General features: G+C 59.2%; 1 protein-coding gene across 1 annotated transcript; it reads left to right on the top strand.

Moving 5' to 3' along the window:
• Positions 1-1844: 1844 nt before the first annotated feature.
• VOLCADRAFT_93005 (uncharacterized protein) lies at positions 1845-11875 on the top strand (the record flags this gene model as incomplete). Its single annotated transcript, XM_002952372.1, has 15 exons — positions 1845-1897; positions 3164-3435; positions 3797-3921; positions 4604-4730; positions 5281-5493; positions 5563-5789; positions 6124-6144; positions 6285-6446; positions 6609-6695; positions 7092-7201; positions 7427-7647; positions 8808-8958; positions 9271-9614; positions 9945-10376; positions 11820-11875. The coding sequence occupies 15 exons, from the start codon at positions 1845-1847 to the stop codon at positions 11873-11875; spliced, it is 2601 nt and encodes an 866-aa protein (XP_002952418.1).
• Positions 11876-12479: the final 604 nt, after the last annotated feature.

Here is a 12479-nt window from a genome sequence, read left to right as displayed (position 1 = left end):
ACCTTCCCCCCCTGGGCCCGGCATGGCATGCCCTGCTTTTGGAACAACGCCAGCTGGCATGACTGAACCCCTACCGCCCTTTCCCCAGCTCTCCCAAGGCCTATGCCATGTAATGAAGTTTCGCTGCAATAAATGGCATCGCTTTATAGCAGGGCAGCAACTTTGCAACCCTGTTCTGTGCTCGCCCTCTTGAGATCTGACTTCCTAGCTCCTGCCATGCAATACGTGCACGTTCCCAAACGGTGCATTAGCATGCTGTCTTTCTATCTACCTGCGACCTCTATTGCAGCTTCCACTTCGTCTTCCAAACAGTCTGCATGCCATACTGTCCGTCACCCTCCACATGCAGCCCGGTCCCCTCCCGAAAATCCTCCTCTGACGGAAGGTGAAGCGTCATAAGTCCTTACCTTGGCAGTTCTCTCGCTGCCCAGTCTGACATAGAGCGCATCACATCACGGCCTCGCTCACTAAGCGAATGAACTCGCTGACCTCCCAGCCACAGCACCGGACCGTCAAGGCCATGGCCACAGAAGCCCTCCGGCAGCGCCGCTGATGGCCCAGACGTGGAGGAAGAAGTTGTTGCACCAGCATCAGCGGATACCGTTTGAACAGCAGGGGCTGCGGACGCCGCAGCCGCGGTGGCGACTACCGGCGGCCTGACATCCTGAGGGAAGATGAGCCCAGCAGGTCGCGGAGCGGTGCCAGCAGACGCGCCGCTAAGAATTCGAGCGCCCGTCGGGCTGAGTCCATGGATCTGAGACGTGGAGGAGCTTGAAGAGCTAGGTCCATTGGTTTGGCCCACGTTAGCGCGAACATATGGTGCGCCCGCGTAAATGCCGTTGTGCGTTACAGCGGGGCAGGATCCAGGCTGGTGACCCAGCCGGCGTAAAGCTCGAACCATTTGCTTCACAGCTGACGACCCAGCGGCTTGCTGAGATGACCCCGCGGACGGTGTCCAACGGCTTGCTCCGAACATTTTCCGAGCGCAGGTCAGGTCCTCTGCAGCTCCACGCCTTCTGTAAGTACATATATCAAAAAGGAGCAACAAAAGCTTAAAAGTGGCTTCTATGTTAGTGCATAACCACGGCAACGAGGCTTGCGGGTTTCGATGGACAGAAGCTGCAAAAAGCTTCCCCGGGACTTTCAAGAAAAGCTAAGGCCGGTACCGCAAAATATATTAAGCGAGGATATGGTTTGTCAACGCTCGATGTCGCAGCCTCGGCACAGCGTAACGCTAGAGGCGGCCAGTTCACCCGCGCTAGAACGATCGGACAGAAATCAACCAGCAGCAGGTCCACGTGGCTTCCTACCGTTCAGATGATATTTGCTTTAGGCACAGTTACACAAACAGCGCAGGTTTGGGGAGGCGAACGAAAGTGCGCTATATAATCAATACCATCAAGCGTTTACCACTTGGCGTCCGTGCGCAATGCCGACTGTCCACTATTGTTTCAGCAGCAGGCTACGTCCAACAGCTATTATAGTAAGTTTGGGGCAGCTAAGAGATAGTTTGGGTGGTGAGCAAATCCCCTGTACGGCGGACCGTCGGGTGTACGCAAATGTAGTACTTTTCCTATTCTCGGGGATACGTTTCGCAACTCTACACACTTACCCGAGCATGCGCTTTTTTTCGCTGTCGTCTCGTCCCCAACCACTTTCCTGAACCGTGCCTGAACCCCAGTACACATCAGTCACTGGAACGAAGCCAATACACGCTCCGAACGGTACAGGCACCTAAAATTGATACGATGGCACAGAATTAATCCACCTGCAGCGGTGCTTGGACGCGGGCTGGTACGCCGGAGTTCGTTCGTCCGCAGCCAAGGGGCAACCGCCGACAGTACATGCCTCCTCCCCTCCGGGTCTCCACGCTTTCCCTGCTGACCAACGCCCAAGGGTGAGCCAAAGCTTCTCTTATCACTTATGCGGTCCTATGTACCTGTTCCAGGTGTTGCCCACCAGAATAGCTATGGCCCCTGGTAGTAGACCGGACGTTGGATTCCATGAGCCTCGCGGAGTACTGGAAGAGAGCGCATGCACGGGGCGTGGGAATGAAGCCGTGGAACGAGGCACCCTTGCAGTGTGTCTAGCGGCGCTGCGTCCATCTGGGTCAGCAATTAACAGCGTTTGTCTAATACCTGGTTTACTGACAGCTCTCGGCCACGTCATTAAAGCAGTTGCTGCTGCCCGCAACGGTTAACTCCTTCCCCGTAGACGCGTTCGCTGCAGTGCTCGCTCGCTTTCCATAGCCGGTACCCACACTCCATGCAAATTTCTGTACTCTTATGAACAAGTCGGACAGGAGGACGAATGATGCGTTGAAATCCAATGCGTCCTTCGTAGTATACGCCGTACACAATGCCGTACACGTCAATCGTCCTGTTTGCCTCGGCTCGCTGGGATTAGAACTGAAACCAATTGTCTGTTGTCAGGGAAGGAAAACCTCCAATCACGCAGCTCATTGCAACTTTCCCTGGGAATCTGTGGGGCCATTTCTTTCTCCCATCTTGGCCGCCTCATCCAGCCTCATCCCGCCTTACTCCTCAACCTCTCATTCTCCCGCCAGCTCCCACTCGCCGCTCGCCTTTCGCGCACCTAGCTGTAACCACGCCGCCCCAGACCTCGGCGCCGCCCTGCCAATATGCACCAATCCAACCTACAGCTGCGACCACTCGAGAGCAGTAGCAGCAGCAGCAACAGCAGCAGCGGAGGCAGCTGCAACAGCACTTCATTTGTTGGCGCTGCGAGGAAGGGCGGCCTGGCCTTCTTCGCCTGTTTTGCAGCTGAGCAAAGGAGGAAGCAGCAGCAGCAGCAGCAGCAATAGCTGTCATGGTTACAGGGGGTATGGCGCCATCGGGGGTAATCACGGCTACCGTGCCACCGGGGCGGGCAAACCCGGGTTCGGGTCGTACGGCGAGTTACTATACGGCACGTGGGGGCATGGACGTGGGGGTACGCCAGCCGCTGCGGTGGTCCCTGTCCCAACGTCGGCGGCGCCGGCGCCGGCACATCGGTGCCCCCACCTATTGTTTGGAATAAGCGGCGACGTCGCCGCAAGGACACCGAGCCCCCTACCAGGGGGCGGCCTCACAGGCAGTAGCAGCTTTACGCTGACCAGAGGAGCCACGACAACAGATGCCGTACACGGCTGTAGCCCCTGTAGAGGCTATGCCAGTACCAGCACCGACAGCAGAGGCAGCGACGGAGGCGACAGGCGTGTGGCCGGGGCGTCGAGTGGCGATGGTGATGGGCCTGCAGGTCGTGTAGCAGCACCAGCACCAGCACCAGCACCATCTGCAGCTGCAGGGGCAGGGGCAGGGGCAACTGCAGCTGTGGGGGCCGACCTGGCCGGCGCGGAGGAGGAGGTGGTCCCCGTGGTGATCTGCGGTGCAGGACCCACAGGTCTGACTTTGTCGCTGCTGCTAGCCAAGTACGGTGAGCGGGAGGAGTAAGGGAGGGTCAACGAGGGCGCGAGGCCGGGGGGGAGCTGTGCGCCGCTGAAGGGAAGCACGTGGGAAGGGTAGCACGTTTGAAGGGCGGCCCCGGGGCTGCCGGCGTGCGGGTTTTACAAATCTGAGCCGCGGCCAGAAGCTGGTGAAGAAGTCCAGTCTGTATGTATCAATGTATGTGTGCGTGTATGTGTGCGTGTGTGTGTTTTGCGTTGGTCTCAGGCTGGACTGGTCTGAACTGGGCTCTGGGGTGTTTCGCTGCACACGCACGAACGCCGTCAGCCACCACACAAGAGGGGGGGCCTGTACTGCAGATTGCTCCCTCCCGTACTACATCTTGTATGCAGGTATACGGCACGTGGTTCTGGAGCGAGCCCTGGGCCCCACGCAACATCCACAGGCGCACTTCATCAACAATCGAACGATGGAGGTATTATGTGTGTGTGGGGGGGTGCTGAGTGCGGAGTGTTGGGTCAGGGAACAGAGCGGAAGCGGAACGGAAAGTTGGAATAGATTAGCGCAGAGGGAACAGAGAGGAGCTGCTGCGACGGGCGAGCGGCCGTCAGCCCGCCGCAGCACTATTTTCCGTACAGCGGCACATGCCGTACAGTGAGATTATCATCATATGCCGGTCATTTCCACAATTGCGAGGGCAATGCGTGTGCCGTACAACCGTTTAGGTAATCGCTTCGTGTGGTACATATGTATATATATGCATACTAGGGTACGCGCGACCATTGCCCCCGGGAGATCCCGGGATCGATACCTGTTAGAGTTGAAAATCCTTCCGATGGTGGAAGGCATTGCGCCCCTAGTTGATGGACGGTGGTGACCTGGGATAAAGTTAACCTGCGAGCCGACCAGGAATGGAGTTGGGCCGCTGTCGATCCGGCAGATTCCGTTGGATGCTGGTGGTGGGTGCGGAACCTGAGCGATCCACTGAGAAGTTGGCTAGGGTGTCTGGATGAGGGTGCGTGCCCCGAAATACCGGGGAAGGCAGGGTTTCGCAGGGTAGCTGCCACGGGTGAAGATACACCCCCCTGTTTCACACATCATATGCAATCATCAGATTTCTTCTTCTTCTTCTTGTGCCTCATATTTACATATTCGACATGGGGGAAAACTGCCTTATCTTATCTCCGGGTGGCCTTCAGATTTTCCGGGGGTTGGGCCTGGCGGGGCCTGTACGGCAACGGATGCCGCCCCTGGAGCAGTGGCGTCGCTTCGTGTACTGCGAGACTGTGGCAGGACGAGTGTACGGCGAGGTGGACCACTTCCGAGGTACGTACGTTTGTACGGAGCTAAGAGTATCTTCTCTCCCGCCCTTCTTGCCGCGCCTCTGCACCAGCGCTGATATATCCGGCGGTGGAAGTGGGAGAGAACTTATACGGGTGGTTGCATGGCCATGTCCGTTTAAGCAGGATCTGTTATGTCTAGGGCGTACATCTGTCTGTCTGTCTGTTTGTCTGTCTGTTTTGTCTGTTTGTTTTGTCTGTCTGTTTGTTTGTCTGTCTGTCTGTTGTGTTCATCTTATTTCAGCCGGTGACATGGCGTCTCTTAGATCCCGGCGCCTGAGCGTTACATCGCGGGTGGGTCGTGACTGGGGTTGGCCATGCCGTACCGCTGACGCACGACTTTTCTGTGGACTCATCTCCCCCTTGCCCACGCCATGCGCCTTGTGCCCCTCCCCTCCTTCCCGCGGGCCGGACAACCAGGTGTGTGTGTGTGTGCGTGTCTGGGGGGGAGTGGACCGACATTCAGAAGGGACCGATATTTTTCCAGTTCTAATGTGTTTTTATCATGTTGCCACCTCCCTCCCCCCCCCCGGCAGGTCAGTCCTCTCCCACCTCCCCCCGGCTGTCCCCGGAGCCAGTGGCGCACCTCCCGCAACACCGGCTGCTGGGGATCATGCTACAGCGACAGGCGGAGGTGGCGACGGCGGCAGTAGCAGAGGAGGTGGCGACGGCAATGGTATTGACGTTGGGCTGCGACGGCAGGTTAAGCGCGCCCAAGGGCTCCAGCTGCGGCGCCGCCGTTAGCTGGGGTACGACATTGCGTGGGGTCAGCTTTCGCCGCCGCCAGGTGGCTCCCAACGGCCACCCCGCCGCGACAGGCGTCGTACAGGACGCAACGAACGTCGATGACGTGGAGGTGGAAGTCGAGGTGACGGATTCGGACAGCGCGGCGGCGGCTTTGCCTCCTCCACACCCCAACCACCCCAACCACCCCAACCACCACCACAACCAGCGCCGGCGTGCCGTGCTTCTTCGTTGTCAGTACTTGGTGGCCGCTGACGGCGCTCACAGCGCTGTGAGGGGCCTCATGGGAGGCAGATTGGAGGTACGTCATACGTCGTACGTCGTACGTCGCAGCTCACAGCCCCGCGGCTCGGGAAGGATACACCTCCCCACTCCCCACTGCCCTGGCAGCAGCTTCAATCGTGTGTGGTTCGTCTTTTCCCCACTCCCCACTCCCCACTCCCCTTGTTCCCCTGACATAACGTATCCGACCACTCCCCCTCCCTCCCCCCGTCCCTCCTTCAAGAACGCCTATCGGTCAGTTCTGCTTCTGGTACACCCTTTCCTTGGCCGCAGCTTCACTCGTTCGTGGTTCGTCTTTCCCCCCCTCCCCCCCTCCCTCCCTCCCTCCCTCCCTCCCTCCCTCCACACACCAGACCCCTCAGGCCCCCCTGCCAGTGCGGCTCCGGCGGCCCGGCAGCTTCTACCTTCCATCGCCTCACCCCTTCCTCCACCCCCCTCCCCACCAGGTTCAGTCTTGATTCTTGTTTCCCTTGCCCGCGCCGATCCCTTCACCCAACCTGTTCATGGCTCCCAGGGCGCGGGCCCCCTGCAGCACCTGATCAACGCCCACTTCATCAGCGCCGCCCTGGCCAGCCGGGCCGCCCGCCACCCGGCCATGTTGTACTTCGTGTTCAACCCTGAGGTGGTGGCGGTGCTGGTGGCGCACGACATCCAGGCGGGGGAGTTCGTGGCGCAGGTGCGTGTGTGTGCTCTGTGTGTGTTTTGTTCGTACACGGATACCTCCGCCTCCCCCTCCTCCTCTCCGGGGGCCCCCATCCGATTGCCAACCAGGTGTGGGAACCCCGCCGCCTCCTCCCCTTTCACCTCCTGCGAACCTGTCGTACCACCTTGCCTGCAGATTCCGTACTTTCCGCCGCTGCAGTCGCCCGCTGACTTTCCACCGGAGCGAATCGTACAGCTGATTCGCGCTGCGGCCGGACAGCTTGTGAGAGGAGTGTGGGAGATTTTCGGGAGGGAGGGCCGGCGATCCGGGCTGCATATAGGGTGGAGTATACCGTTAACCATTGACCGTTGTTTTGACGGTTGTGCGTTGAACCCAATAAGTCAAAATTGACCGGCAACCTGCTGCATATCCTGCCGGGGGGGTCCTCCCCCGTTTGCAACTGGTGTGTGTGTGTGTATTTGTGTATGTGTGAGGGAGGTTGCGGGGAGGGGGGAGGGTTGACCGTGACCTCCTTCCCACCGCGAATAGGAGTGCGTGGCATCGCCCGGCCCCCGGTGTGCATGTATTTGCGTAACCCTAGGAAACCGTCCCGCGAATGATCCGTGAATGCGCCCTCCCCTCCCCTCCCCTCCCCTCCCCCCCTTGCCACCCCCTTAGACTCCTGACTCCCCGGCTAGCGGCTCTCCGGGGGTTCCTCACCCGGGGGTAGTGGATGTACGGCTGTTGCAGGTACGGCCCTGGGCAATGACCGCGGAGGTGGCAGACAGGTGCGAGGTCCAGGGGGGCTCGGGGGCCCGGATGGAAAGGGAGGGAGAGGAGAGGGAGAGGAGGGAGAGGAGGCCCTTTGGAATAGGTTGATAACCTGACATGGGGCCGACATGCGGAGGAGGGGGCGGGGGTGCGTCGTACTGTGTTGATGTGACCCCCTGTGGCGGAGGTCTGCGGGAAGTGCAGCGCAGTATCCAATTCCAACTCAAACCCCTCCGGCGCAGATTCGCCTTCGCATCCTCCGACAACGGCAGCAGCAGCAGCAGCAGCAGTAGCGGTGGCCCGCTGGCTGTCTTTCTGGCGGGCGACTCAGCGCACCGCTTCCCCCCGGCTGGCGGGTTCGGTATGAACACCGGCGTGCAGGATGCGGCGAACCTGGCCTGGAAGCTGGCGGCCGTGTTGCGGGGCTGGGCGGGCAGGGAGCTGCTGAGGTCCTACGCGGTGGGTGCGGTGCGGCTCACCCGCACACGGCTCCATGGGCATTGACGAGTCGCCGGAAGATACATCTGGGGGCCGCCGTTCCCTTCGTGTGCGAATACCCCTGTAGTATCCGTGTGCCGGAGAAAGAGAGAAAGAGAGGGAGGGGGGGGAGGGGGGAGGGGGGAGGGGGGAAGACGAACCACGAACGAGTGAAGCTGCTGCCAGGGAGAGGGGGGAGAGCACCTGAGGGGGTGTTTACATTTGTGTACATATGTATACATATGTATGTTTGTACATATGTATACATGTATATATGTACATATGTATATATGCATATAAACTGTGTATATATGTATATAAATACAATAAATATGTGCATTGTATACGAAGTGTGTGGCTTAATGGGTCCCTAGCTGCGTGGTACGGCAAATTGTTCGGCAACTTTGTTCATGTCTTCTTGCCACATGGAGGAGCTGTGTTGTCAAAAGTGTGCTTATCAACCCATTGCGCATGCCGCTGTCGTACTCGCGCCCTCCTCCTTCCTGGGCCCCCTACCTCGGGGGGGGTGGGTGAAGCGCTTCCTCGGGGCCCCCCTGCAGCCCCCCCCTGCAGCCCTCATCCTTCCGCCTGTCGCTTTTCATGCGCCTCCTTACCCCCACCCCCTCCGAGACACACACACACACACACACAGACATACATACACACACACATGGTGCAAATTCAAGCTAGCGACGTTTACAGTTTCCTAACTGGAAAAGTCTACTGAGACGACGCTGGTGACTACGTCGGAGCGCACTTCGGTTAAAAAGAGTTATTCATGTACCGCCATCGGCATTTCGCCCCTCGTCGCGGCACTCAGATCAGCAAAACACATGCTTCCATGCTTCCATGCTTCCATGCATACATACATACATACATACATACATACATACATACATACATACATACATACATACATACATACATACATACATACATACATACATACATACATACATACATACATACATACATACATACATACATACATACATACATACATACATACATACATACATACATACATACATACATACATACATACATACATACATACATACATACATACATACATACATACACCTTCTATCCCCGTTTGCCCTTCCCCCGCTGCCTCCGCTCCCGCCTCCCGGTCACTCCCGCCAGCCCCCCTACCTCCGTGGTTTCGGAAGCGGCTGCTGGAGGCGGTTCTGGACCTGGGCCGCAGGATGTCGGGGCCGGAGGGGCTGCCGGTGCCGCCGCTGGGCGCCTGGAGGGAGCAGCAAGTGCAGCGGATTCTCAAGTACGGCAGTGACACGTAGACGGCGCACGGCTGCTTGCGTGCGTGCGTGCGTTAGTGCTGTCTGCTACCTGTGCTACCTGCGACCCTACCTACCGGTAGACAGCGGCGCGGGCAGTGCTTTTTTAAACGGCGTGTCGAGGGCTCCAAGAGGGGTTGGGGGTGGGGTGGAGGGCGCTACGGAGGGAAGAAGAGGGGACCAAGGCCCCGACCCAACTCTGTCGGTACCCTTTGGCTTTGCCTGCAGGATGCCTTTCGTTTTTGCCCCAAATTATATTACCCCCAACCCCCGCTGTCCCCTCTCCACCCCCCTTCCCGACATGTTTGCAGCTCCGGAGCCAGTCTTCGGCTGCAGTTCCCAGCGGAGGATCTGGGCTTCGTGTACGACAAGGGCGCGGTAGTCGTACGACAGTCGTCCGTTCCCGCAGGAGGCATTTCTGGGGCAACGGCGGGAACCGCAGGCTCTAGCTCGAGGGCGGTGGTGGAGACGGTGGAGGAGGCGTTGGCTCGGCTTCCGCCGCGGGGCGCGCCGTACAACCCTAGCTCCGCTCCGGGCTGCCGTATGCCACACTGCTGGCTACAGCTGCCGCCGTCACCGCCGCCCTCGCCGTTGTCGCCGCCGGGTAGCGATACGGCAGGACGCGGCAGTAGCAGCAACAGTGGCCAGGTCCTTGGTGAGTTTCCGGAGCGTCGTTGTCCCGCCGTCACATTGTCCACACTGGACGTCGTGGCGGACCCGTGGGTCGGTCCCCGGTTGCTGCTCTTCACAGACGACCACCTTCGCGGACGAGACGGCAACCCCTGGCTGGCGGCGGCGCTGCAGCTATACGGAGGGGGACAGGCTCCGGAGTCCGGCACACGTGTTGCTCCTGCGCCATCCTGGCCGTTGTCATCGGCGCTGCCGCCGTCGCCGTCGCCGTCGCCGTCGCCGTCGCCGTCGCCGTCGTCAGGGCCGAGGGACTCCTCGGTGCCTCTAGTGGTCGTGAAGGTGCTGCCGGCGCCAGCGGTGGCAGCTGCACGGGGAACCGACAACTTCAGCGACCTCAACCGTCAACAGCATCAACGAGATTTGCAGGCAGACCTGCCGTACCCGGCGGCGGCTGTCGTCGTACACGAGCCGCCTGAAGGGAGCGTCCTGGCCAATCTCGTCCGGAGCGCCGCCATCTACCGCAGCATCGGCAGTAGCCGCTTGGGCGGTAGAATCAGTAGCGCTGGAAGCTGTGGCGCAGCGACGGCGGCGGGGGTGTCCGACGGGTCAGAGGCCTGTGTCGGACGGGTGGCGCCGCTGGTGGAGCTTCAAGAAGCGGAGCCCGGCAGTTGGCTACGAACCATGGGTCTCCCGCCGGGGAGCTGCCTGCTTGTACGACCCGACGGTCACGTGGCTTGGCGCCACCTTGGTCCACCGCGACGGAGGCCGCCGCCTCAACGGCCGCCGGGTGAGGGTGCGGGTGGGCGTGCGGGTGGGGAGTGTAGTACGACACGTGCTGGGCCAGCTGCTGAGGATTGGAATCCAGCTTTGAACCCGGTCGTGGCCGTAGCGGTGGCGGAGCTGCGTTCCGTACTGGCGGCGCTGCACTGGCGGCTGCTCCCCGGCGGCGAGTGGCAACAATAACAGCGGCAGCGGCAGCGGGGTGGGGGGGTAGTCGTACGACACTGTGTCCCATTGGCGGCACCTCCCCCCGGAGATGCGAGACCCCCGGAGGACGACGTTCGTGTTGTTTTATGTCCCCTAAGGGGGACCCGATGAACTATTTCTTTGCGGTGAACCGTAAGTTGTGTTCGCGACCCGCCATTTTGGGTGTCATCAATAGAGGAGATGGGCTGAGGGGACGAGAGGAGGGCGGCATTGAGGGCCAAGTCGAAGTGCGGACGTTTGGGAGCCAGGTGTGGGAGACATCTCACATGCTCTGCTGTGCTTTTGAGTGACTTGGAGTGACTTGGAGTGTCAAAGTTTCAGCTTCGATTCGCAATCGTGTTGATTGATTGATTGACTGATCCCCACATGTCTCCACATCATCTCCTTTCTTTCTGAACTGCAGACTGCTTTGCAAAGCAAGGCAGATGCAAACTGTTCATGTAATTGCGCCTTCGTCCGCAACCCCCCCCGGAAATAGACGCCGCCACAAAGGTGCCACCACCACCAAAAACATTCCTCCTCATTTTTTATTACTCCTCTATTTTACGGTGGCAGAAGCCATGGTAGTCACCATGTACGACGACCGTCGTACGATTATTTTCGTACATCCCGGCACATTGAAAACCTAAAATACCAGTACACATGGTAAAGGACAATCACCAATGAGCAGGGATGCAAATGGACATACAGACAGACAGAGGGACAGACGGACACCTGGTCTCGTCTGAACTCGTCCGTCGATCTATACTCGTAAGACACAGCCCCAGTGCTTGTCCGGTGTTGTACGACACAGGCGCGCCGTCCTACCACATGGACGCAAGGCCCTCCCCGGCATTGGTGTACGAGTGGCCGGCCTGTACGGGAAAACATACGTCCCCGCAAACACCAATATTCTTCCTATGCTATATACATCAGCAAAACACATCCCGCCGTGGACAAATAGGGGCGCGGTGGGCTCACTGCCACAATAGCAGCAGTAGCAGGAATATCAGCAGCGTCAGCAGTGATGGCATTTCGTCTAAAGAATCGACCACCACAATGTTTTGTCAGGGGGTGTTCCTGCACGCGAGGAGGACAGCCAACAGAACCACTCGCCAACACCCCCAACTACCTTACTTCGCCGTTACCGTCATGGTCACTGCCGTACCGTGTGCGTTCGCCGCGCGGCAGAACAAACACCGTTCTAGCTCCTTGTTTGGTCCCCCCGCATCCTTCTCCTCCTTCTCCTCTATCCCCTCTCCAGTACCCCCTCCTCCGTTGGAAACCAACGGCTCAAAACCCAATGCTATGATGCTATGATACCAACCGCCGTGTGCACTGTACGGCAGACAAAACACACTCTAAAACTAACGCTCGTTACCTTGTATTCCCTCTCCTGCCGCCATTCAAACCCTTCCCTCCCCCGCGCCACGCCACGCGACAACCTGCCAAACTGCTGCTCCAGGTTGCCGTACCGCTTCCGTACATTCTTCGTGCAAAGCGAGTATAACTTCCCGCAGCCCGCTGCTGCTCGCACTCGCGGCCTCACTCCCATATCCATCTGGGGGTCACGTCGAGCACTGAGCCCTCGTCCCGTGGTCCGAGGTGTCGGATTGCTGCTGGATTCGATCTGGATCCGGAATACGGATTCTGGGTCTACGTAGGGCCCCAACATCACGTGCAGATCTGTTGCGACCCCACACGTCGCATCCCGTCAAGCACGACACCTTCCCTCACATCTGCACCCGCCATAAGGCCCCGCTCTTTTCCCAAGACCTCCAATGTGTGTGTGTGTATATATTGACCCGTGGGTCACTTGGGTCGCTCGCCGTGCAGATAGACCCCAACTCGAAGCCCTAGCGTAAGCTAGTACGGGACACCCGGCGGGAAAAGGGAAAGGGGGAAGGGGCATATCTAAAGGGCT

This window comes from Volvox carteri (genome assembly GCF_000143455.1).
Source record: "Volvox carteri f. nagariensis unplaced genomic scaffold VOLCAscaffold_29, whole genome shotgun sequence".
Lineage (NCBI taxonomy): Eukaryota > Viridiplantae > Chlorophyta > Chlorophyceae > Chlamydomonadales > Volvocaceae > Volvox > Volvox carteri.
Note: the sequence above shows the minus strand (reverse complement) of the source record. Positions and strands in the feature narration are given on the sequence as shown.